The following is a 24,069-nucleotide window of genomic DNA, read 5'->3' on the forward strand; positions in this document are numbered from 1 at the left end:
GTGGATTTGGGTATGCGTCTGTTCCTGTGGGGATGGGAGGCATTATTATGAGAACACTCACTTTTCTCACATTGATTTTAGGGTGAGGACTTCAGAGAGACACAAAGTAGAGAGTGTCCTAGATTCATCTCTGGTTCTGCCTTGGTTCTTGCCCTGACAAAGGCAAACAAAGGGATGTCAGCACTTGTATAAGCCAGGAATCAATGGGGAGATAAATCCATTGAAAGGGAAAGCATATAGGAAAATAGATGTGAGTCAATTATAAATGATTTTTGGATTATCAGTCGTTCTTCTCTGGCTATGGGCTACTGAGGAGAAGCTAAAGGATTATCATCAATTATTAAAAAGCTCTGGAGGGCTTGGGTAGGGGAGGTCTTTTGATTGGCTGAGTGGAGTCATGACATTTGACAATACGGAAATGATGTTCTCACCATAGGTATTGTTCCTGCCAGTGATCTCCATGCTTCAGAGCATGTGGGGGCCCATTGTCTAATTTGTTACATGTTTATGATGGAATATACAGTTTAAAAGTTATCAAGATCTGAGATTGTCAGTCTGTCATTTGGCACTGTTTTCTTTCCTAAGATATGTATTAATTGTCAGAGATAGAAATGTGTTTCAGACCCTTCAGGTGAAATAAACTCCAACAACTTGTTCGTGAGAACCTCCTATGAGCTGAGTGATATAATACTAACATTTATTTGAGCCCGTCCCATGTCACTAAGCACTTTATATATCCTATTTAACTTAAATTATACAATAATGCTATGTAATAAATACTAAATTTTGTAAGCAATGGAGAGAAATATACATGCACTGGCCATCCCTATCTTTAGGAAGTATGCAGTCAAACTAAAAAACAATATCAATACATCAAACTATTTAGATTCTTAATAGATAAGGGCATTCCAGAGGAGTACCCATTTTTCCAGATGAGACAGCTTTGCTGGAAGCCAGACTGCTGGATGAGGTGGCTCATGCCTGTAATCCCAGCACTCTGGGAAGCCAAGGTGGGCAGACACTTTGAGCTCAGGAGTTGGACACCAGCCTTGGTAACAGGGCAAAACCTTGTCTCTACAAAAAATACAAAAAATTAGCCGGGTGTGGTGGTGCACACCTGTAGTTCCAGCTACTAGGGAAGCTGAGGTTGGAGGATCACTTGAGCCTGAGAAGTGGAGGTTGCAGTCAGCACTTCAGCCTGGGCAACAGAGTGAGACCTTGTCTAAAGAAAAAAAAAAAAATCTGGAAAATTCTCTGGGTGTACTGTTGGCACTGATCACTTTAAACCTGCAGACCGTGTGTTTGTTCACTGATGGGTTGTTGAACTCATATGAGAACTTAAGTGCTTATTTGATGGTGGGCTTAGGCAAAGGCTCTCTGGAGCTTGTGTGTTGCTTTAAATGCTTCTGGAAGTCTTCATTAGGAGTTGCTGTCAGATCCTATGGCATCTTTTCTAAAATCTTCAGAGGTGGCAAATTCTGGACCTTAGAAGTAGATTTGGTAATATCCAAATAGCAGGATAATTTACCTGTCCCCATCCCCTTAGGTAAAATGAGTAAAGTAGAAAAGGGGGGAAAGAAGAATATAAGACTATTTTAAACATGGATTTAGGTGTTAGAAACAGCTAAAACTTATTTAGAACAATTCAGCCTGGGGACTACAGATTTTTAAAAGAAATTGATGAAGCGTATTTTCTTGATTGATCTGTTAAATGATACTGAAAGTGTTGCCAGAATAAGGTTCTTAGAAATTTTGAAAAATTTTGGAAATCAGTTCTAAAGGTTATTTCATTAAAGAACATTACCTTACTTGGACCTGCAGGCTCAGGTCAGTTTGTAAATACTCAAAACCCAAACCCATATATTCTCATTCCTTCTCCTGCTCCCTTTCCCTTCTCCTCCTCACCCCACACTAGCCACATAGACACTGATTTGCTGTCTTGAGTGGCCGCTGGAGGCAATACTGTGGGCCTCAGAATTTAACAGCACAAGTGCTCCCCTGCTGGATAAACAGATGAACACATTGAGTTTTTCCACCAACTTCTGGTCTGTTGGCAAGTCAGGTAGATGCCCAAGGGAGCCGGCAGGCACACGTGGGTGCTTCCTGCTCCACCAGGTTCTGTCTAAGGAACCCAGCAATGGTTCCTCCTCTCTCTCCTGTGTCTCCCAGCACCCTTTAACGGCCTGTGTTTGTATTTTCACTCGCTAGGGGAAGCTGCACGACCCCCAGCTCATGGGGATCATCCCACGAATTGCTCATGATATCTTTGACCATATCTACTCCATGGATGAGAACCTGGAATTTCACATAAAGGTATGTATTACTGATTGGTCAAGAGAAGACACTGGGCCCCAGATAACATTTCTTATCCCTCCTCCTTTCAAATAGATATAAAAGATGATCTTACTAATTTAAATTACATTCTTGTGGTAAGCAGAGCCCTCTTCCTTACTCACCTAGGCTAACAGGTATCTGGAGAGTTTGCTTGAAATATCCAGATAATGAAAGCAAAAGTCTTCTTTAGCAGGAAATCATCTTGATTGTTGCCCGAATTCTACCCTTTATCCTCTGGATCTCCATGGATATGACCGAAATGTGTTTGTGTGTGGGTTAGGGCAGCATTTCTCAAAGTGTGTTCTGTGGAACACAGTGCCTCATATTATTAATGGTGGGCTTGCAGGGAAAAGGGCTATAAGGCCAAATGAGCTGGGGAAGTGCTTCCTTGAACAGTGTTAAATTTATCACAAGTTTCAACGTGCTCTGCAAAGGGGACATGTATTAGATTATATTTCCCAGCTTCTTTGAATATAGACACATTTCTCCCCCTAAGAGTATCACAGACTTGTGTTTTGAGCAGAGTGTCACAGAGCAGAACTCTGAGAAATGTTGGGAAGAGGAATTCTCCTCCTTTTTATCTTCCTCTTTGTATTTTGTTTTTGTTTTAAACCAGAACTTGTTATGGACTTCAATTTGCATTGAAAGAGAGATTTCTACTCTCTTACTGTAGCTGTTTAATATTAAAATTTGTTATTAGGATATATTCATTGGAACACCTCTTTTGCAAGTGACTGAAAGGCACTTGTTTAAGCAAATAGAGGATATTGTTATAAGATACAGAATCTGACAGTAAGCATTTTGTGGAGGATGAAGTGTGGAGGGCAGGAAATCTAAGCCCTGTTTTTCTTTTTTCTTTTTAAACTTTTTAAACAATTGAGATATTGTTCACATACCGCAAAATTCACCCTTTAAAAGTGTATAGATTGATGGTTTTTAATATATTCCCAACAGTGTACAATGATGATCCTTATCTAATTCTTGAGCATGTCATCACCTCCAAAAGAAACCCCAAATCCGTTACAGTCCCTGCTTTTCTGCCCTCTTGCTTGACTTCTTTCTCTTGTTCTGGAGCATCTTCTCTCTTTTTGGTGGGAGAAGGGGTTGGCAACATGGCAGCTGCTGCTCCAGCATTCCCTTATTTCCAACCCCAAATTCCCTTGGGAAGGGACTCATTGGCCCAGCCTACATAGGCTCCCCCCTGCCTGATGAGCTGTGTCCAGGATGCACATGCTGTCTGGGGGCCCCCACTGTGGCTGGGGAGGGTGAAGGGGCAGTTCTAAGAAGACTTGCTGAGCAGATCTGCTAAGAGATTTCCCTTCAGGCTGGGATCTTAGTGCACCAGGCCCATCTGTTCAGAGATGAGGAAACGGAAGTTTAAAGATGCACGGTTAGTTAGGCCGGGCGCAATGACTCACACCTGTAATCCCAGCACTTTGGGAGGTTGAGGCGAGTGGATCGCCTGAGGTCAGGAGTTTGAGACCAGCCTGGCCAACATGGTGAAACCCTGTCTCAACTAAAAAAAGAAAAAAAAAAAAATTAGTCAGGCATGGTGGTGTGTGCCTATAATCCCTGCTACTCAGGAGGCTGAGGCACGAGAATCACTTGAACCCGGGAGGCAGAGGTTGCTGTGAGCTGAGATTGCTCCACTGCACTCTAGCTTGGGTGACAGAGAGAGACTCTGTCTGAAAAAAAAAAGACGCGGAGTTAGAAGGCCCAACTTAAACAGCAAGTTATTGATAAAGCTAAGAATTGACCCTAGGTCTGACCTAGGTCTAGGCATATGTGATACCTTTTCAATTATATGAAACTTCTCCCCTTACTACTATATACCTTTCGTAAATGACATAAAAAGAAGGCAACAACTGTTTGCCCAACTCTAAATCTAGCAAATCACTTTTCCTTAGGAGTCCTTTTGTTGGCTAAAGCCTGCTTCTCCTTCTTGCCAAGATTCTTTATATCTAAGGATACAGAAGCTTGTTGCTTTGATGGGATCAAGATTTAGAAGCTTAGTGCTTCTTTAGGGCTGTTTGCATTTAAATAGCTTAAACTACTGCAGGGTTCTTATGTGATAATCCTGGAATAAGATGTTAAACCAATTACTGCCCTCAAAATAGGGTCTTGTGTTAGAATCTTATTAAGATAAAAACAGCCCTAGCATGAAGTTGGGGGAGGAGAGGAACAACACTCTTAGTCTCTAGGGCTGAATTTTACAGTCCAGATTTCTGTGTAGCATTTGTAGTTATGCTTACTTGTTTTATAAATAATAATTATAAGTGGGCAAATTAGTTGCTGACTACTTCGCATTTTGAACTGAGTAGTGAGAGGCTAAATCAAGAAAAAGAGGACCGATTAAGGCAATATTGAAAATCTGCTCCTTAAAATGAGTCCCACAGACGTTTTAAACTTTATTTCCGAACATCCTATTTCTTAATGCCAAACAATGCCTGTTTATTTTTCTTCCACCTGGTCTCACAAAATATTTGAAATGACAAAACAACAAAATCGCCACCCTCACACACACACCAAAAGCAGAAATTAATAAAATCAGAATCCTGTTTCTACTTACGTTAAATGTGAATATGATTCTAATTGCCAGATTTGCCAGTATCTAGTTTGTGACTTTTTAAAGACATAATTAATTTTCTCTGTAATCGATGGAAATAAGGCCACATGTTTAAGATCTCAAAAATAATAGACAATGGATTGAAAATCAGACAAATCTGAAATAAATAGAATGCACTGAACTAGAATTGAGTTGGCTGCAGGAAGGCCTGGGTTAGAGATGTGCAGGATTGGAGGCCAAACAGACCCATAAGGATTTGGGGAGTGTGGCAGCATGAGAGATTAGACAAAGCTGTAGATGTGAGTCTTTGAAATGTCACATAGATGTGTCCATGAGAGATGGGCCTCAGACTCACTGGGGAGTCTGACAGGTGTTCAAGCAGGCAGATGTTGCTAGGGATACAGGCAGCCAGGAGAGATGCCCAGCAGCGGATTCCAGGGCTCAAGCCAGGACCCCACATCTCAGAGTAGCTGGAATGGTTCCAGTCGGGTGGTTCCAGACCGAGGCACATTAAAAATAATGGATCAGGGCTGAGTCGGAACTGGGAGCAGTGCTGGGTTAGAGTCTTCGCTTCCCCATGACTGGTCCAGAGCTGGGATGTAAGGATGAGGTTTCACCTGAGTAGTCACATCCCAGCTTTACAGCTTTACAACTGTTTTCCTTTCTGCCCATTCCCTTGTTTAGATTTCAAAAGAACTTATGAACATAGGGCAGATAAGTTTATTGGGTAGGCAGAAAGCAAATGTAAACAGAGTACAGAATCCTGGAGGGGGATTTTTGACATCGTAAAGCCCTATGGCTTCATGTGACAGATGGGACAATTGAAGCATAGGGTCTTGGTATGTGTAAATTGGGTCCCTAAGACCTCACATTTAGTTAAAGCAGGTCTCAGACATCAGCCAGCATAAGAATCGCCTGGGGAATTGAGAGCCAGATTCCTAGGTCCTGTTCTCTGGGATTTGGATTCAGCAGGACTGCAGTAGGTTCAGGGTTCTGCAGTTCAAACAGGTTCTTAGGCGATGCTGATGAAGGTGGTGCTGCAGCTGAGCCTTGAGACTAATAGGAAGCCTCCTTTTCTTCTCACAGTCTAATCACCTTTTTTCAAGTCCCATTTTGTTCAGATCTTTCCTGGATGCACCAGAGCTGGCCACCGTTACCAGCTCTTGCCCAGTTACCTTTCTGAGCTCTTGTAGTTCTAAAAACACTGCCCTTGTCCTCTCCCGGCTTCTTGCATGTGAACATTTGGACTAAGTCCCTGCTCCTTCATGATACTGTCAGTATCATGCAATAAGGTGAGGCCTACTGATTGTTTTCTAAGCTTGCTTGGTGCTTGTCTAACATAAAGTCTAGAGTCCTCCTGTAAGTGTCTAGCACACGATGTTAAGAACACCTGAATGACAACCAAAGGGAGCTGTGATGTGTGGGGATGGAGAATGGTCCACACTTAGGGAAGCGTAGAGCTAGCAGGAAGCAGGGGAATCCCAGTAGAGCTGGCCAGATTCTGAGTCTTCACTTTGAACCTCTCTTCTTACTCTTCTTAGCCATGCATGATAAAAGCTTTCATAAGTACTAATAATGGTATTTTTGAAATACACTGTGGCATGTCTATTCCCAACTCAATTTGTTTTTAACTAGGTTTCCTATTTTGAGATCTACTTGGACAAAATAAGGGACTTACTTGATGGTAAGTAACCTCAGTGCTTGTCCTTTATTTGTTCTGTAACAAAAGTCCGGGGAGGTTGAAATGGTTTATCACACTTCTGCTTAAGGAATTAATGAAAAGTTATAGAGATACTCTGTTGCCTTCAGGGTATATGTTCATTCTCAGCCAAGGCTTAAACTTGCGTATTGCAAAGAGATTAGATTTGCCTGTCCTTTGTAACAAACTTCCATTTTTCCTCCAATATAGAGTCTTTAACTTTTATTTTCTTCTTTGCATGCTGTCATTCTCACCTCTGTAGTATCCAAGACCAACTTGGCCGTTCATGAAGATAAAAACAGAGTCCCGTATGTAAAGGTATGAGGAAGATTTGATTGGTGATGCCATTAATTTCTCTGCAGTCTCTGTCATAATAATTATTACATAAGATGCACAGAATATTATCTGTAAAGAGCATATAGGCATTTAATCAGGCTCCTTAAATGTAATATTCATCTGGTTTTAAAAGCTGACATTTATTTTCTTCAATTGTATCTTTGCTTTACGACATTATTATTTAATATTATTCACATTTAAAGAGGCTTTGGTATTGAGTGCAATTGTTTTTACTTTGCAGTTGGAAACGCCTATTATAGCATTATCTGTGGAACATCAAAGTATCTATTATTGGCAGCCATCGTGGTAAATAAATAAAGATAGAAGGCAAAGCAAAACTTCATCCATTTCTTCTCTCATTGATTTTCTTCTTTGATTTTCTGTCTTCTTAAAGTGTTGCTGTTGAGTATGAATATGTACTCAGAAACCTAGGAAAACTTGACAATTCTTTTTCTGGTTTACTTCTGTACTTCCTAGGGCTTGCTCAGACTTCTCTTTAATGTAGAATTCAAGCCCTGGGCAAGGAGGAGAAGTTGTTAGATCGATATTTCAGCTTTTCTATTTATCTGCACCTCTAGAAGATAAACAGGAAAATGTTCCAGCCTTTCAAAATATCGTTGCTTTTCAAATCTTTTAATGTTGAACCTGAACTGATTTTCTTCCAGGGGTGCACTGAGCGGTTTGTGTCGAGCCCTGAGGAAGTCATGGATGTAATAGATGAAGGCAAAGCAAACCGACACGTGGCTGTGACAAGTAAGCATGGTGGGGGTGTTTCCTCCCCTGTAGCTTGGGAGACAGATGTCTGCCTACCAACCTAGGGAAGTGGGGAATGAGGCACAAATGAAAGAATGCATGGGAAGGTGGTTAGAGAGCAGTGCTCGGACACACACGCTAGGGTATGTGTGCTATGAGTGTGTCTAGGCAGTCATGGGAAAGGGTGCCTTCTGCTGTCCACAGGGCTCTGAGGTCTTGGAGATGTTAGGTGAGACTTACTGGACCCTGATAACAGCCTAAGCCTGAACATTAGGAAAAATAAACAACCAGCCAACCAAAGGGAGGGAAAGAGTAAACTCCTCAGTTTGTTTATTTTAATCATGTTATTGTTCAGGTTAAAAAAAATTCCAAACCAACAAATTCTATAATACGTTGCAGTCACACACGTGGAAATAAACCATGTTAGTTTTCTTTCCTCTGTAAACAAGAAAAAGAAAGGGAAGAAGGAAGTCAGAAAGCAGAGCCAGGAGCTTTAGGGAAAGCCTTCCGACGTGTTACTAGCAGACACATTCAGATCGGCTCATTGACTCTGCAGTTCCTTCCTCAGTATATTCATTGCGTCTCAGGGAAGCAGTGCAAATGGGATTTGGGCAGCAGAGGGTCCGTGAAAAATGAGAGTTGTCTATGCTATTAAGAGGGATGTGGACAAATGAGAGTGAGTTCACATAAACAGAAGCTGAGAGAACTAAGGGTTTATAGCTCGCGTGAGGGAAAAAATCTAGAGGAGGGTGTGTGGACGATATAATATATCTTACCGTGTTGAAGGTGCTGACACTAAGAAAGAGGGTCAGCTTGTTCTGTTCCATCTCAATGCTTAGAATACCCATGATTGTTGGAGCTCTAGGGCGGCAGATTTCGACCCCTATGAGGAGAACTCTCCAACCATTATAGCTGCCCCAAGTGCAGCCTGCTACCTAGTGAGGTAGTGAGTTCACTGTTATGTTGTAAAAGAGATTCAGGCATTGGTGGGCTCACTGGTCTAGACTCTTTAAGTCTCTTCTACCCAAGACTCTCTGATTCTGTGGTCCAGAAGTGTAATTCTCAACATTTTCGCTATCTGAGCAATGCATCAGATGATATTCATATATATAGCAACTTTCGTAGGTGAGCCTAGACCTGGATACAGTGTTGTTCAAACTCCACTTCTTTTTCTCTTGCTTAAAACCCACACACACACACACGAAAGAATGTAAGACAGATATTCTTACAGTAGTAGCATCTCTCATTTACGTTATTCACTCTGTTTCTGAAGCTGTTTTTAGTTACAAATTATTTATGGCATATCCGATAATGCATTTTGGTGCCTTGGTTTGGAACTGCTAGTCTAAAAAAAAATTGCTATTATTCTTACCATTCTGGTAAAGTTTTTCTTTTATTATTGCAATAAAATATACTTAACATGAAATTTGCCATCTTAACCATTTTAAAGTATGCATTTATGTGACATTAAGTACCTTCACATTGTGTGCAATGGCACCACCTTCCATCTCTAGAACTTTTTTTATCTTCTCCAACCAAAACTCTGAACCCATTAAACACCAACTCTTTATTCTCCTCTTGCTCACTGTATTTTGTCTCTATGAATTTGACTGCTCTAGGTACCTCATATAAGTGGAATCATAAAGTGTTTGTCCTCCTGTGACTTATTTCACTTAGCATAATGTCTTCAAGTTTCATCCACGCGCTAGCAAGTGTCCTTCCTTTTTAAGACTGAATATTATTCCATTGTATGTATATACAACATTTAAAAAATTCGTTTAACCATTAATGGACACTTGGGTGGCTTCTACATTTTGGCGATTGTGAATAATGCTGTTATGACGAAAGGTGTGCAAACATCTATTTGAGTCCTTGATTTCAATTCTTTTGAGTATATAAGCAGAAGTGGAATTTCTGGATCTTATGGTAATTCTACTTTCAGTTTCTTGAGGAACAGCTACTGTTTGCTATTATTACTATTTTCTACAGCAGCTGTACCATTGTCTATTCCTAACAGCAGAACACCAGAGTTTTCATTTCTCTACATCCTTGCCAACTTGTTATTGTTACTATTTTTTATAATAGCCATCTAAATGGTGTGAAGTACTGTTTCATTGTGGTTTTGATTTGCATTTCTCTAATGATTAGTGATGTTGAGCATCTTTTCATGTGCTTATAGGCCATTTGTATATCTTCTTTGAGGGATGTCTATTCAAGGTCTGTATTTATTTTTTAATCAGGTTGATTTGTTGTTGTTGACTTGTAGGGAGTTCTCTATGTATTCTGGACATCAATCCCTTATTAGATATATGATTTATAAAATTTTCTTCTATTCCATGGATTGCTTTTTTACACTATTGATAGTGTCTTTTGATAGGTAAAAGTTTTTAATTTTGATGAAGTGTCTATTTTTATTTTGTTGCTTGTTCTTTGGGTGTCATATCCAGGAAATTATTGACAAGTCCAATGTCATGAAGCTTTTCTCCTGTGTTTTAGTCTAAGAGTTTTATAGTTTTAGTTTTTATATGTAGGTATTTGATCCTTTTGGAGTAAATTTTTGCATGTACTCTAAGGTAAGGGCCCAACATTAATATATTTTTTGCATGTAGATATCCAACACTATTTGTTGAAAAGACTGTTCTTTCCACATGAAATGGTCTTGATACTCTTGTTGAAAATCATTTGACCATATATGTGAGGATTTATTTCTGGGCCCTTTATTCTGTTCCATTGATTTATATGTCTGTCTTTATGTCAATACCACACTGTTTTGATTACTGTAACTTTGTGGTAACTTTTATTTTTTATTTTTCCATAGGTTATTGGGGTACAGGTGGTATTTGGTTACATGAGTAAGTTCTTTAGCGCTGATTTGTGAGGTTTTGATGCACCTATCACCTCAGCTGTATGCACTGCACCCTATTTGTTGTCTTTTATCCCTCGCCCTACTCCCACCCTTCCCCTCAAGTCCCCAAAGTCCATTATATTGTTGAAGTGTGAGACCTTCAACTCTGTTCTTATTTTTCAAGATTGTTTAGGCTATTTGGGGTCCCTTGAGATTTCATATGAATTTTAGGATGGATTTTTGTACTTCTGCGAAATATGTCATTGAAATTTTGATAGAGATTGCACTGAATTTGTAGATAGCTTTGGGTTATACTGACAGCTTAATGATATTAAGTCTTCTAATCAATCCATTTATTTATGTCTTCTTTCATATCTTTCAGTCACATTTTGTAGTTTCCAGTGTACAAGTCTTTCTCTTCTCTGGTTAAGTTTATTCCTAAGTAGTTTATTCTTTTATTTATTTATTTATTTATTTATTTATTTATTTTGCTATTATAAATAAGGTTGTTTTCTTAATTTTTTGGGTTGTTCATTGTTAGTACATAGAAATGCAACTGATTTTTTACATGTTGATTTCGTATCCTACAACTTTGCTGAATTAACTGTTAGTCTGGACAGTTTTAAAAAAATGAATCTTTAGAGCTTTTTACATATAATCTGGTAAAATGGTTTTGAGAACTGATTGCTGATGAAGGCTGAATAGGATGGTTGCTGGGGTCTCTGTCTGCTTGGCAGACAAAGACGAGGATTTGCAAGCATTTTCATTTCCAGTACCCCATCCTAATGAAGCATATTTAATTTTTGAAACCTTCTTTGCAGTTAGCATAGGTTATGGAAGTGTATATCTTAATCCTTGCTTAGGAAAGTCTTAATCCTTCCTTAAGAAAGCTTATGATATTACTGATAAGGCAAGGCTTATGCACATGACTAAGATAGACTACATCATGTATTAATCATGTTAAAGTCTGAGGAATTTAAAGTGAGGCAGGGGAGGAAGTAGTGAATTCTTCAAGGGGAAAGTCATGCTATAGTAGGAATTTAGAGGATGGGACTTCAGGTAGAGCTAGAAAATCTGATATCTTAGACTGTTGACTAAGATTTTTAGATTAATTTCTTTGCTCCTTGAAGACATTTAAAATCTTGTCTTTCTAGAATGAGCATTGTTTTTCAGAAGAAACAGGGGTCTCAGATAATTTTTAAAAGTAGCTGGACTTACTTCAATGAAATGGAGCTACTAGGCATGACTTGTTATGCTTTTTAGATGAGAGGTTTGCTACCTAAACCTACATGTTCTTTGTAGAGCAGTAAACTATTTTCCTTTTCAGACATGAATGAACACAGCTCTAGAAGTCACAGTATCTTCCTGATAAATATTAAACAAGAGAATGTAGAGACTGAAAAAAAACTCAGTGGGAAACTTTATTTGGTTGATTTGGCTGGGAGCGAAAAGGTAATTGGTTCTTTATTTGTATTATCTATAATTTTCCCCTTTTATTTGCTTCAGTGTGCAATGGTATAATTTTTATGCTCTTCTATTTTCCTGCTTTAAAGAGCTTTTAAAGGTTCTGAGGCTCTGCCAAGGTGTTATTACATTTAACCCTTTTTCCCTGCTTTCTTTTCTGGTCCTGAGGTCTCTTATTGGTGTCGCAGGCAGGTACTTTGCATGCCAACTCTGATTTATCCCTGATGGGCCCTTATGATGATGTTAGGCAAGAGTTGGTTTGACTTAGCCTGTGGCAGAGGCAGCTGCACACATGTGGGAGGGATATTAACTTCTAAGAAAAGAGTAAATCCCATGTTGTACCTAACTCTAATAGGCCAGGAACGAGCTTTGCCATTGGAATGTGGCAGTCCTGCCTCTGCAGGTTTGTTTTGCTGATAGAAGGTCTGGAACCTGGGGCACTCCCTGCATTCCCTGGTTCTCCCAGCAGTAGGCATGGGCTGACGGTATCCCATGTGGGAGTCCTTGGCTGTCTCATGCAGTGCGGCCTGTAATCAGCCTTAGCTGCAAGCGTTTACTGTTCTCTGGTTTTATCCAGACTCTCTTTTGTTGTCTACACCCTGACCCATGCCCTCCCAGGCCCTGGCTGGGGCTGTACTCCAGAGCAATAGGCTTCCCAGAATCTCCAGTCTCACTTCCATAGCACCAAAGACTTCTGCTGCCAAACCCTGTCTCGAGGCACTGATCTCCCTGGAGCAACATCACAGAGCAAGGCCATGTGCACAATGCCCTCTGGCCTCCATCATCACTGACATCATGTTGATTGTCCCCATGAAGGCCAGCTTTGAAGCTTGGTCAGTCTCCCTAACTGTATGATTGATCCCTACTTATTGCACTACACCACTGAGTTCCCATATGCCAAGTTATGGCGACTTACATCCAAGTAAGTAATGGTTACTTGGATTGTCCTCTAGTATGCATTTGTAAAACCGTGAGCGGAAAGTCATCTGTGTATTTCTAGTTGGGAATCTAAAATTTTACTAGTGTGGGCTTGTAACTTTAGTTAAACAGATGCGCAACAGAATGGAAATAATGGAGCATTGTTGTTTATTTAGAGTCTAAATACACCTGAAAACTGCTTAATACTGGCAGACTGGAGTGGAGGCTTGCCTCTGCACAGTGTCAGTGGTTATTGCTAATGATATTTATGAGGTGTTTGAAATCATGTCCTTCACATAGTTTCTTTTGCTCATACACACCTGTTTTCCTTTGCCCTAGATGTGTCCATATGACTGTGTCAGTGTGATCTTGTAGAAGAGAACTCTGGGCTTTAGTTCCCATCTCTCCTGAATGGCGTTCTTCCCTTAGGTTGGCAGTCTGATATTTCTGGGGCTCAGTTTCCTGTCTGTCAAAGGAGGGTGATAGATGATACCTGCCTTGTATATTTCATGGAGTTAAGATGCTCAAATAAAAAAGCATCTTAAAATAACACTGCTTAAAATAACATAGACTGTTACTGTTTGTGACCCGTCAGCTACATGATTTCTCTATGTGTAAGTAGGGGAGCCACACAAACAGTTCCAAGGGAGTTGAGAATCTGTTCTATTTTTGAAATAAACCTCCCCCTGGACATGAATTCATTTCTGTCATCAGGAGTTTCTCCTTTATATGAGATTGGAATTTGCGTAGTTGAACATTGCTTCCTCGCTTCCTTTCTTGAGAGAGCAGCTGCTCCCCCTGCATCATTTGTCCAGTCAGCAGAGACATGAATCATGTTGAGTTCCCTTTTTTTCTAGCATCTGTAAACTGCCCTCTACCTAGAGCAAATGCTGTCAAGATGAAATTACCAGCAATAACACAGCAAAGGAGAAACTGCGTGGTCCCCCTGGCTGCAGAGGAAAAAAAGATAAATTTACAATGCAATATACATTTGACTTTTCATTTCTCTCCCAAGTTTTCTGCTTTTTGGATATTTTTCATTTTTTCCTTGTTGTGAGAATAAGTAGGGAAGGAACAGAGTCTGGATAACCAACCCTACCACATCTAGTCATCTGCCTGAACTTGGAGCTTGTAACTTACATTTTTCCAATATGCCCATTCATTGTGGCTCAGGACAACATTTTCTCTTCATGCTTCCCTCTGGGCTCCCTTCGGCATGGGGACTGCGGCTCAGTCTCCCAGGGCCCGAGCTACCCATGGTGACAGCACTTCTGGAGCCTGGTTTCCCTGGATGGATGGCCCCTGGGGAAGCATCTGCAGCTCCACCACTTGAGGTATTTCAGCTATTCCACTAAAACCCAATTGAGAGGAAAATGATGGCAGGAGAGACCAAATCCCCAGCCTCATACGTGAAGGATGGTTTTTATCACTGTGGGTCTTCTCTACTTTTATTTTTCCTTGCTTTCCAGGAGGCTGTCCCCCTTTGCCCTTGTGTAAATTTGAAATTTCTACTTTGTGCTTCCGCTGTCCTGTGCTGCTCACTGCTTTCTTTTCTCTCTGGTAGGTCAGCAAAACTGGTGCCGAGGGAGCTGTTCTCGATGAAGCTAAAAATATCAATAAGTCTTTGTCTGCTCTTGGAAATGTGATCTCTGCTTTGGCAGAAGGGACAGTAAGTGATCCTGCCCCCATCTATTAAATAATATTATGAGAAACCACCTTTTGGGTCCTCGTAGTCCCTTTGCCACACACCAGAGACTGGTTTGTTTTTCTGTTTGGAAAAGGACAGAGGGAATCCTGGCTGTGGATGCCTGCTCCCTGGGAGTTCCCATCTACTGAAAAGTATGAATGATGATGCCAATTTCCTATGACATAGGTCAAAGAATGGGCATTTTAAACTTGGGCAAGATCCAAAGACCCGGCCACAAATTCTTGTTTTACTCGATTTCTAAGCTCAGTGTCTTCATCCCTGACTTGCTTGCCTCTGGTTTTTCTCAGAATGGGCTGTCAAAACCAATACTTATTCTTTTCCTAAATAGAAAACACATGTGCCATACCGGGACAGCAAGATGACTCGGATTCTTCAGGACTCTTTGGGTGGGAACTGCAGAACCACCATCGTCATTTGCTGTTCTCCTTCTGTCTTCAATGAGGCTGAGACCAAGTCCACACTGATGTTTGGACAGAGGTATGTGTGGTCTCTCAGGACTCATCCTCTGAGCTAGGTCTTGGGTCTTAAGAGTGAGTGGCAAGGCCAGGCGCAATGACTCACGTCTACAATCCCAGCACTTTGGGAGGCCAAGGCTGGTCTCAAACTCCAAGGTCAGGAGTTTGAGACCAGCCTGGCCCACATGGTGAAACCCTGTCTCTACTAAAAATGCAAAAATTAGCTGGGTGTGGTGGCATGTACCTGTAGTCTCAGCTACTCAGGAGGCTGAGTCAGGAGAATTGCTTAAACTCAAGAGGTGGAGGTTGCAGTGAGCCAAGATCATACCACTGCACTCCAGCCTGGGCGACAGAGCAAGACTGTCTCAAAAAAAGAAAAAAATAATAGTGAGTGGCAAGGGGCTATTGTCAGAGAATCATAAAGTAAGGGACAAACAGCCTTTTACTCAATTACATCTAGCAGGTGATACGTAAACTTGAGGCATCACTTATTGAGGCCAAAGCAATAATTATACTTTAAAATAATGGGCAAGAACACGCCAGTCAAAGGTATGGTGTTTAAAACAAAACAAAGCAAAACAGCTAAACTTATTTCAGATGTGAATTGGAAATGCGTTGGGGTGTTACTTTTGTTCTTCATGGCACTGGAGTCTACCTTTTAGGTTCATATTATTTCAAGTTTATAAATCTCAAGATTGATAACTACCTTTAGCTCTGGTATTTAGGATCCATTCCACAGTTGCTGATAAAACACCCAGGAAATTATGTGAATGCAGAATAGAGGTATAAAAAGCAAAGAAGGGGAAGGAATCTTTACCAGCACTGGAGGTAGGAGGTCTGGACTGTATGCTGAGAAGAGACATATATAACAGCTTCCTACCTTTAAAATTACCCACATGAGACTTCCTAGATCCCTGGGAGGTGTCCATAGGTGGGCAGCAGGTATGACTCCATAATCGTAAAGCAAGAGTTACATGTGTGGTTTGGTTCATATCTTCCTTTTTTTCTTGTCACTTTCTTTTTTACCTACCCCCTCCCACTGTCCAAGGCCTGACCTCTTTCAGGCATGTTTCCTCAGTTCCAGTGTTTAGGTTCTATCCTTCAGCCCTCGTGCCTCTGTGTTCATTCCCAGAGTGCTTGGGGTGCTATGGATTGGGTGATCTGAACATCTTCAGTGCTCAGTGAGCTGAGCTTAGGGCTGAGGTTGGATGTGGATTCTGCTGCCATCGGTTCATTTAATTCTGAACAATCATGTGATCTTTAGACAAGTCACCAGTGCTCTGTGGGCATTAACTAGCTCAGTTGTGAATGGATGCACAGAGCACTTCCCTGCCTCCTCCCTGGGAGTGTGTGTTGTGTGGTTATGCCTAAGGAATAGTTTAAGATGAGAGAAAGGACAGATGGGGGTGGGCATTCTGTCTGGGAAATTGTTATGGCTTGTTTAAACTGCATTAAGCCCCAGTCATTTCCTGAGCCCTCAACAGAACATAGAATTATGCAGCCATGGCACCTGTGGGATGTCTAAATAAATAATAATTATATTGAAATGTTATAGAGCTAATATATCTTTTAAACTGGATTTGGGTCCTTTACTTCCTCCCAAATTGCTTCCTTGATTAGTTAAATGCTTAGGCTAAGGGGGTTGCAGTAGGATAACACCTATGTTCCTCGAGGGTCTCAGAAACCCACAAACCAGCATCTGCTTATGGAAAACAAGATCGCACCCTGCCCAGTGTCTTAAACTTGAGCTTTAACAATTTCCTCTGAAGACATGTTTGAGCAAACCAGCTCTACATGCATTTATAAAGGAAACATCTCTTCAAAAAAAATCCTTACCAGCAAAGCAAAAATATTCTGGCTCTTTTCAAGCCACAGTCACCGTGGGGCATTGGCTATCTTTGCAAGGCCCAGTCACCTTGGGGCATTGCTGTTATCAGGAGGTATTTGCAGTGTCTACAGGAAGCATTTTGAATATCAGTTAGTGTCTAATATATGTCAGGTGTGTCAAAATTATAGCACTTCTGATAGCAATTATCTCACCTTTGTACAGAGTATGAAATCAAGGCTTAGGTGCAAAGCCATTGGATACCATACCTGAGACCACACAGCCAGTAAGTGACTAAACATGAAGGATGTCCTAGGCTGCATGGTCTGAGCACAGCCCTTTGGTTCAGTAAGCTCAGTGTTGAAGCTAATTCTGCTGTTGACCCATTCTCTTGTTTACCTCTCCCCTCTGAGCCTCAGTCTTCTCTCTCATAGAGAGAGAGATATAATAATGCCTATTTTCAAGAATATTGGGAGGATTATATGAATTGCTTCAGTTTTTACCTAGCACAAGGGCTGGCATGAGTCCAGGTAAAAAAGTCCATGACCGATGGCCGGCTATCGGTGATTGCAAGTTCTGCTTTTCCTTTGTCTTAAATAATCTCACAGTATTGAGCCTTGAAAAGGTCATAGTAGTAGATGGGACTAGACTGAATGTAATGCACTGTAACGGACAGCACTGTCATATAACGGAGAGGATTAAATAAAGTAGAATTAGAATTACATTTTGGGAATGAACAAATAAAAAATACTGCAGATAATTTGGGCTTCCAGGAAATAAAAAGTAATGTAAATTATGTTTTCAAATGAAATAGTTCGGTCTACATTCTTTTATCAGAGTCATCTAGATTCTGCTCTCTGTGACAGCAGGGACTGAGTTTGTCACAGACATTAGTTTCTCATCAACCACTCTGCACAACTAGTTCACAGTAGGTGGTCAATAAATAAATGCTTATCAAATGAATGAACAGATGAATCTAAAGCTTGTTGTGTAAGGTTATCTAAAGCTTATTTATGTTGGAAAATTAAGGCAGTTGCTGAACTTTGATGCCATTACATCCAGAAGTTTGGTTGGGTTTGAATCTGGTTTGCTTTCCAATCTGTTATTGGAAATGTGTGAGGTTTCGTTCCTTTCCCTTTATCCCCAAGTTAGTTAATGGATTATTTAAGGATGCTGAACTATTCTACAGGGCCAATACCTGCTGTATTGTTAAATATACTCATTGAACCCAATTATACAGCAGACACAAGACTGAACATCAGATTAGACATGGTATGTGGTAGCTAATGAGATTAAGCACTTTGAACTCAGAAAAGACTGCCGGGCACATCCTAAATTCATTGTAATGAGTGTTCATTATATTCTTACTGCAGAGGTGGGCAAACCTTAGGGCAGCATGAGGTTCCTCAGTGATTCCTTTGTGATTCTTTCAAGGACGTGAAGCAAGTACACGTTTGTTGTTCTGCTTGACTGTACTGATGCTCTGAATAACACAATGTAGTATTTGTTTCGAAGCAGTTAAATCTGCAGATCCCTGAAAGCACTCTACCAAGAGTCCTGCTAGCATTCTTCAGGATTATAGGTTAGATACTGGAATTTAAAGTGAAAAATTTACCATGTCTATTTCTTTCTTTTTTTTTTTTAATTATACTTTTAAGTTCTGGGATACACAGGCAGAACGTACAGGTTTGTTACATAGGAATACATGTGCCATGGTGGTTTGCTGCACCCATCAACAAGTCACCTACATTAGGTATTTCCCCGAATGCTATCCCTCCGCTAGACCCCCACCCCCTGACAAGCCCCAGTGTTTGATATTCCCCTCCCTGTGTCCATGTGTTCTCATTGTTCAACTCCGACTTATGAGTGAGAACATGCAGTGTTTGGTTTTCTGTTCCTGTGTTAGTTTGCTGAGAATGATGGTTTCCAGCATTCTGGTTCTTCCATTCAGTCGGGGTTGTTTCCTTTGGTTTCCTGAATGCCCAGCATCATGCCATTAAAGAAGTAAGTGCTGTCTCCTGCATTCTCAAAGAGCTTTTAATCTAGTTGAGGATGCAGCACGTGAATTCCCAGGCAGTAGAAAGTCAAAAAGCCAGACTCAAATTAGAGCACTTTTATTGATTTTTTCTTCTGGCTTCTAGAATTCTATTTTGTAGTCTTTAATTACTCTTCTAAACTACTTTTACAGCACTATTCGAAAAAGATATTTACGTTTTAGAAGTGTGAACTCAAATCCCCCGATTGTGTTGGAAGCCTATTTAATGTACCTTGATTTGGGGTGGTAATGAAGGGAAAGAGGCCCTCTGAGGGGACAGACCAATGTGGTTAGGAAGACCTGAATCAGCACATCTTTGGCACCAGGATTTTTGATTGATCCAGCATGAATAATTCAAAGGCTTTATTTGTATGTTGAATGTGGAAGGAGAATTGATATCTTAGGGAAAGTAATATTCTTTCTTCTTTTCCTGATGTGCGCTTAAAAAAGTCATGTCATCATTTTAATTGTGTCATCTGCCAGTTTCGTGGTAGCTAGATTAGGCAGAGCCTGAATAGTGTGCATATGAAATGTACATCACCAGAACATGAGAACATGTTACCTGTGAGAGTAGAATGAGCATTTTGGCCAAGGCAGATACTTGACTACACTTTGACATGAAAGAAAAAAAGGCTTAAATCATTCCTGTTGGGGGAGCTATTGCTGAAACACCAAGAGGGTTAATTTTTGCTCTTGGAGGGAAGAAATACCGTGGGTGACATACATTTAACTAGATGCCCAGTCCTTATCCATGTCATTTCTGAATGTTTCTCAGGTGACTAGAACTTTTTAAAGGCACACAATTTTAATTTCTCCTTCCCACCCTCCTTCCTTCCCTCACCAGAAGCCGGGAAGGTGCTTTGGAGCAGTGGTTCTATCAGAAGAAGGCTTGGTGTTATAGATGGGAAGTAGGTCTCAGAGTAAATTAGAAGGTTAGTTTCGGATTAGTTTTATGTGTCAACTTGGCTAGGCCGTAGTGCCCAGTTACTTAATCAAATGCAAATCGAGGCATTGCTGTGAAGGTACTTTGTAGATGTGCTTAGCACTTACAATCAGTTGACTTTAAGCAAAGCAGATTACCCTCAATAATAAGGGCGAGCATCATCCACTCAGTTGAAGGCCTTAAGAGCTAAAATGGAGGTTTCACGGAGAAGACAAAAATTGTGCTTCAAGATGGTAACATCAACTCCAGCCTCAGTTTCAGCTGTCAGCCTGCCCTATGGCTTTCAAACTTGCCAGCCCCCATAGTCATGGGAGTCAACTTCTTAATAAAAGAGTGAGATATATAATATATATGTATGTATATATATATAAGATCTTATGTATACAATAGGATATATAATATGTTATCTATATTTATCTATCACCTGTCTCTATCTTCTATTGGTTCTGTTTCTCTGGAGAGCTCTGACTGATAGTGAAGAATGCTATACTTTCTATCCTCTCCTGCTTCCACGGTGGGAGAATCACTGTTTCTCTCTCGCACACACCATTCACGGTGCAGAATCACACATGACAGATTTATTCTATGTGCTGAAGGTGTGAGGTTGTCTAGAGCTCCTTATTCAAATGCCAGCACTATCCTGAACACCTGGTGAGACAAGGAGGATGCTGAAACAAAACGTATGAAGGTACCAAGAACAAACATCTTTGTAGTTATGCCAGGGAAGCCAAAGTAATTAGAAGAAACGCCAATGGTAGGCACTCCTCATGTCTTTTAGAACTGACTGTGGCCAGGAAATATGAGTATAGGAAACCATTAGGGAAGCAGGTGGGGATGAGACTCATCAGAATGCAGTGGTTCTAGGTCTTTTCCCCATTCAAGGAGGGCTTTGTTCAAGTGCCAACTTATGAGGATGCCTTCAGTGCCATCATGTGTGGGTGTTTAACCTCGGTGGTGAAGATGGGTACCATGAGCAGTCTTGGAAGCTGGCCATGTGCTTCTGAACACGTAAACTGCAAATTCAGTGATGGAAAGATTGAGTGGTGCTGGGAAGGAAATAGCAGAATGCTCGAGAATGGGGAGGTAGTTTCCTCTTTCCATTCTTTAGTAGAATATATCTAAGAGAATCTTTTCTGACTTCTCCGTAGCAGTATCTAGATGGAAGATGTACTGTGGCCACTGCTCTTTGTCCACTGGGCTTGGTCTGCCTTTTCTAAGGGTGGTTAACATTCATAAGCTTTGAGGTCTTTAAAAAATTTGGTCCTAATTCCCTCCCTGTGGGGAGAAGAGATTTTATACCCGGGGCACGCCTAGATCATATATCATTAAAGTAGTGCTTGACTTGCTGAAGCAAGCCAAAACAAGGAAAAGATATAAAACAGATACTCTGATAATGGCATACTCACAATTTGACTCAGTTTTAAAAGCAGGTCTTGCTGTTAGGGTATAAATTTAGGACTGAATTAAAATTCTTTCCCAGAGTAGCCTTTGGATTCTTTCTCAGAGTAGCCTTTAGGATTTTGCTCAGTGCCTGCTATGGTTGTAACTGGTGGAACAGACATTAGTATCTGTGTACACAGTGGGGGCTCTGATTGAAAACCCTGAGAGTTTTTAGAAATGAAGAACCCACTTTTGTATTTCTTTGTGAATGATCAGGTCACTTTGGATTAATCAAATAGTATCACAGTCAGTTTGACCTTTAAAAAGGATGAGTGAGCAGTCAGTAAGTGGCTAGAATAAGGCTTCTGTGGGTCATTGGCTTGTTTCTCTATATCAAAGAGATAATGTCCCAGAACTATAAGGCTGGTTGGTATCACAATTGCTGTATAGCTTCTGCTAGACAAAAATCACAAAACCTGCCATAAGAGCACTTCTTAATTTCTGCTGTCTTCTTGATTTTGTGTCTCCCTGTAAGCTCCTACCTGAAATTCTTTTTGAAACAAAGCTGAGCAATAAATGCACACGTGTAGGCCTGTGCTCCAGCTCCGGATCATGTCCACCGGCAGCCTCACGCCCTAGATCCAAACCACAAGACAGCAAAACACTGTGTAACCACATTGATGGCAGTTTCTTTTTCTTTTTTTACCTCTGAAATCAGTTAAAGCTAATTAAGGGAAAATGAATTTTGAATGTCCAAATAGAAAGAAGCTAGTGATCATTAGGCTCCTTCATTCTCTAAATTTGCCAAAGTTAATGGTAGAAAGAAAAAGAAATTGTAGATGTTCTATATCCTTTTACTCTTACTCTCTTGAGGGAATGAGGGACCGAGACCCTCTTTATTTCACTTTGCAAGATTGTTTTTGACATCCTAGATAGGAGAATATTTGTTCTATTAAAAAAAAAACACACACGCAATAAGCCTCGGGGCACAAAAATTCAGTATCTCTCTTGGTAACTCTAGTTTATTCTGCATCTGGAAATTCTTGTGTCTGACTTGATTTCTTTCTACATCAGTTTATTTTTCTTAACTCAATTTTTATTGAATATAATATAGTAAAATGCATAAACTTAAGTGTATGACTGATTTTTTTTTTACAAATATGTATGCACATGTGACCGCCACCCAGTATCTTGGAAGCCTCTCTCTTGGACCCTCTCAGTCAACACCGAACTCTCAAGGGTAATTGTCACCCTAACTTCCATCAACATAGATTAGTATTGCCTGTCTTTGAACTATATAAAAGTGAAATCACGCAGTACTGTTTTGTATCTGGCTTCTTTCATGCAGCGTTTTATGCCTAACTTCATCTACATTGTTAGGTGTAGTAGCAGTTTATTTTTCACAGTTATATAGTATTCTGTTGTATGAATATGGCTTATATGTATCCATTCTACTGTTGATGGATATTTGGATTATTTTCATTTTGGGGTGATTATAAATCAAGTTACTGTGACATTTGTTGTCATGCCTTTGGGTGAATATATGTCCTCATTTCTGTTAGGTGGGAGCGGGTCATAAGGTGTGAAATATTCTACTTTAGTAGATACTACTAAAGATTTTTCCAGAACGACAGTAATAATTCACAGTCTCTCCAGCAGCAGTTGACTGTTACAGTCATTGCTCATTCTCAGCAACTGTTGGCATTATCGGTTTCAAATATTTTAGCCATTCTGTTGGGTGTGTTAAGGTATCTCATTGTAGTTTTAATTTAGCCATTATTAGGCTAATAATGTTAAACACCTTTTTAGGAGGTGTTTTATTGGCACTTCTTTTATAAAGTGCCTGTTGCAAGTCTTTGCCCAGTTTTTTCTTATTGATTTAAAAGAGTTATTTTGGGTAAGTCCTTTGTCAGGTATATGTATTTTATATATCTTCTCCCACCTTGTAACTTGCCTTTTAACTCTCTTAATTGTGGCTTCTAATGAAGACAGGTTTTTAATTTTAATGAAGTCACATTTATTTTTTCTTTTATGTTTTATTTAAGAAATCTTTGGCCAGGCACGGTGGCTCATGCCTGCAATCCCAGCGCTTTGGGAGGCTGAGGCAGGCGGATCACCTGAGGTCAGGAGTTTGAGACCATCCTGGCCAACATGGCAAAACCCCATCACTACTAAAAATACAAAAATTAGCCAGGCATGGTGGCATGCACCTGTAATCCCAGCTACTTTGGAGGCTGAGACAGGAGACTTGCTTGAACCTGGGAGGCAGAGATTGCAGTGAGCCAAGATCGTGCCACTGCACTCCAACCTGGGCAACAGAGTGAGACTCTGTCTCAAAAAAAAACAAAAAACAAAAAACAAAAAATACTTTGCCTACACCAAGATCTTGAAGATTCTGTCCTATATTTTCTCTAGAAGCTTTATTGTTTTACTTTTCACATTTATGTCTGGGATCTCTCTGGAACAGAATTTTTTACATGGTATTGGGGGTGGGGGATAAAGTTCTGCTTCCCCTCAGTACCCAGTATTGAAAGGACGGCCCTTTCCACTCTTCTTTATGGGCACTTTTGTCATAAGTTAGATGACTGTCCTCTGAGTGCGTGTTTCTGGACAGTTTATTCTGTTTTTATTCCAATGTTTCTGACAATTTGATCAGTTTTACTTTATAAGAAAGTGTTAGTATTCAATCCTCTGACTTTGATCTTCAGAACTGACCTTGCTCTTCTTGTTTTTGTTTTTCATTTCTATTATAAATTTCAGAATCAGCTAGCCAATTTGTATAACACATACAGAAGCCCCTTAGTGTTT

At 40.4% G+C, this 24,069-nt stretch overlaps 1 protein-coding gene across 1 annotated transcript in view; it reads left to right on the forward strand.

Annotated features, from left to right (window-relative positions):
* Positions 1 to 24,069, forward strand: part of KIF5C (kinesin family member 5C) — a 153,107-nt gene that overhangs the window by 60,196 nt on the left and 68,842 nt on the right. The window contains exons 4-10 of the mRNA XM_007964944.3: positions 2,209 to 2,313; positions 6,536 to 6,584; positions 6,862 to 6,917; positions 7,601 to 7,688; positions 11,861 to 11,985; positions 14,480 to 14,584; positions 14,952 to 15,100. Coding sequence (XP_007963135.1) covers positions 2,209 to 2,313; positions 6,536 to 6,584; positions 6,862 to 6,917; positions 7,601 to 7,688; positions 11,861 to 11,985; positions 14,480 to 14,584; positions 14,952 to 15,100 — 677 coding nt within the window. The remainder of the gene's footprint in view (positions 1 to 2,208; positions 2,314 to 6,535; positions 6,585 to 6,861; positions 6,918 to 7,600; positions 7,689 to 11,860; positions 11,986 to 14,479; positions 14,585 to 14,951; positions 15,101 to 24,069) is intronic.

Source organism: Chlorocebus sabaeus, chromosome 10 (assembly GCF_047675955.1).
Source record: "Chlorocebus sabaeus isolate Y175 chromosome 10, mChlSab1.0.hap1, whole genome shotgun sequence".
Taxonomy (NCBI): domain Eukaryota; kingdom Metazoa; phylum Chordata; class Mammalia; order Primates; family Cercopithecidae; genus Chlorocebus; species Chlorocebus sabaeus.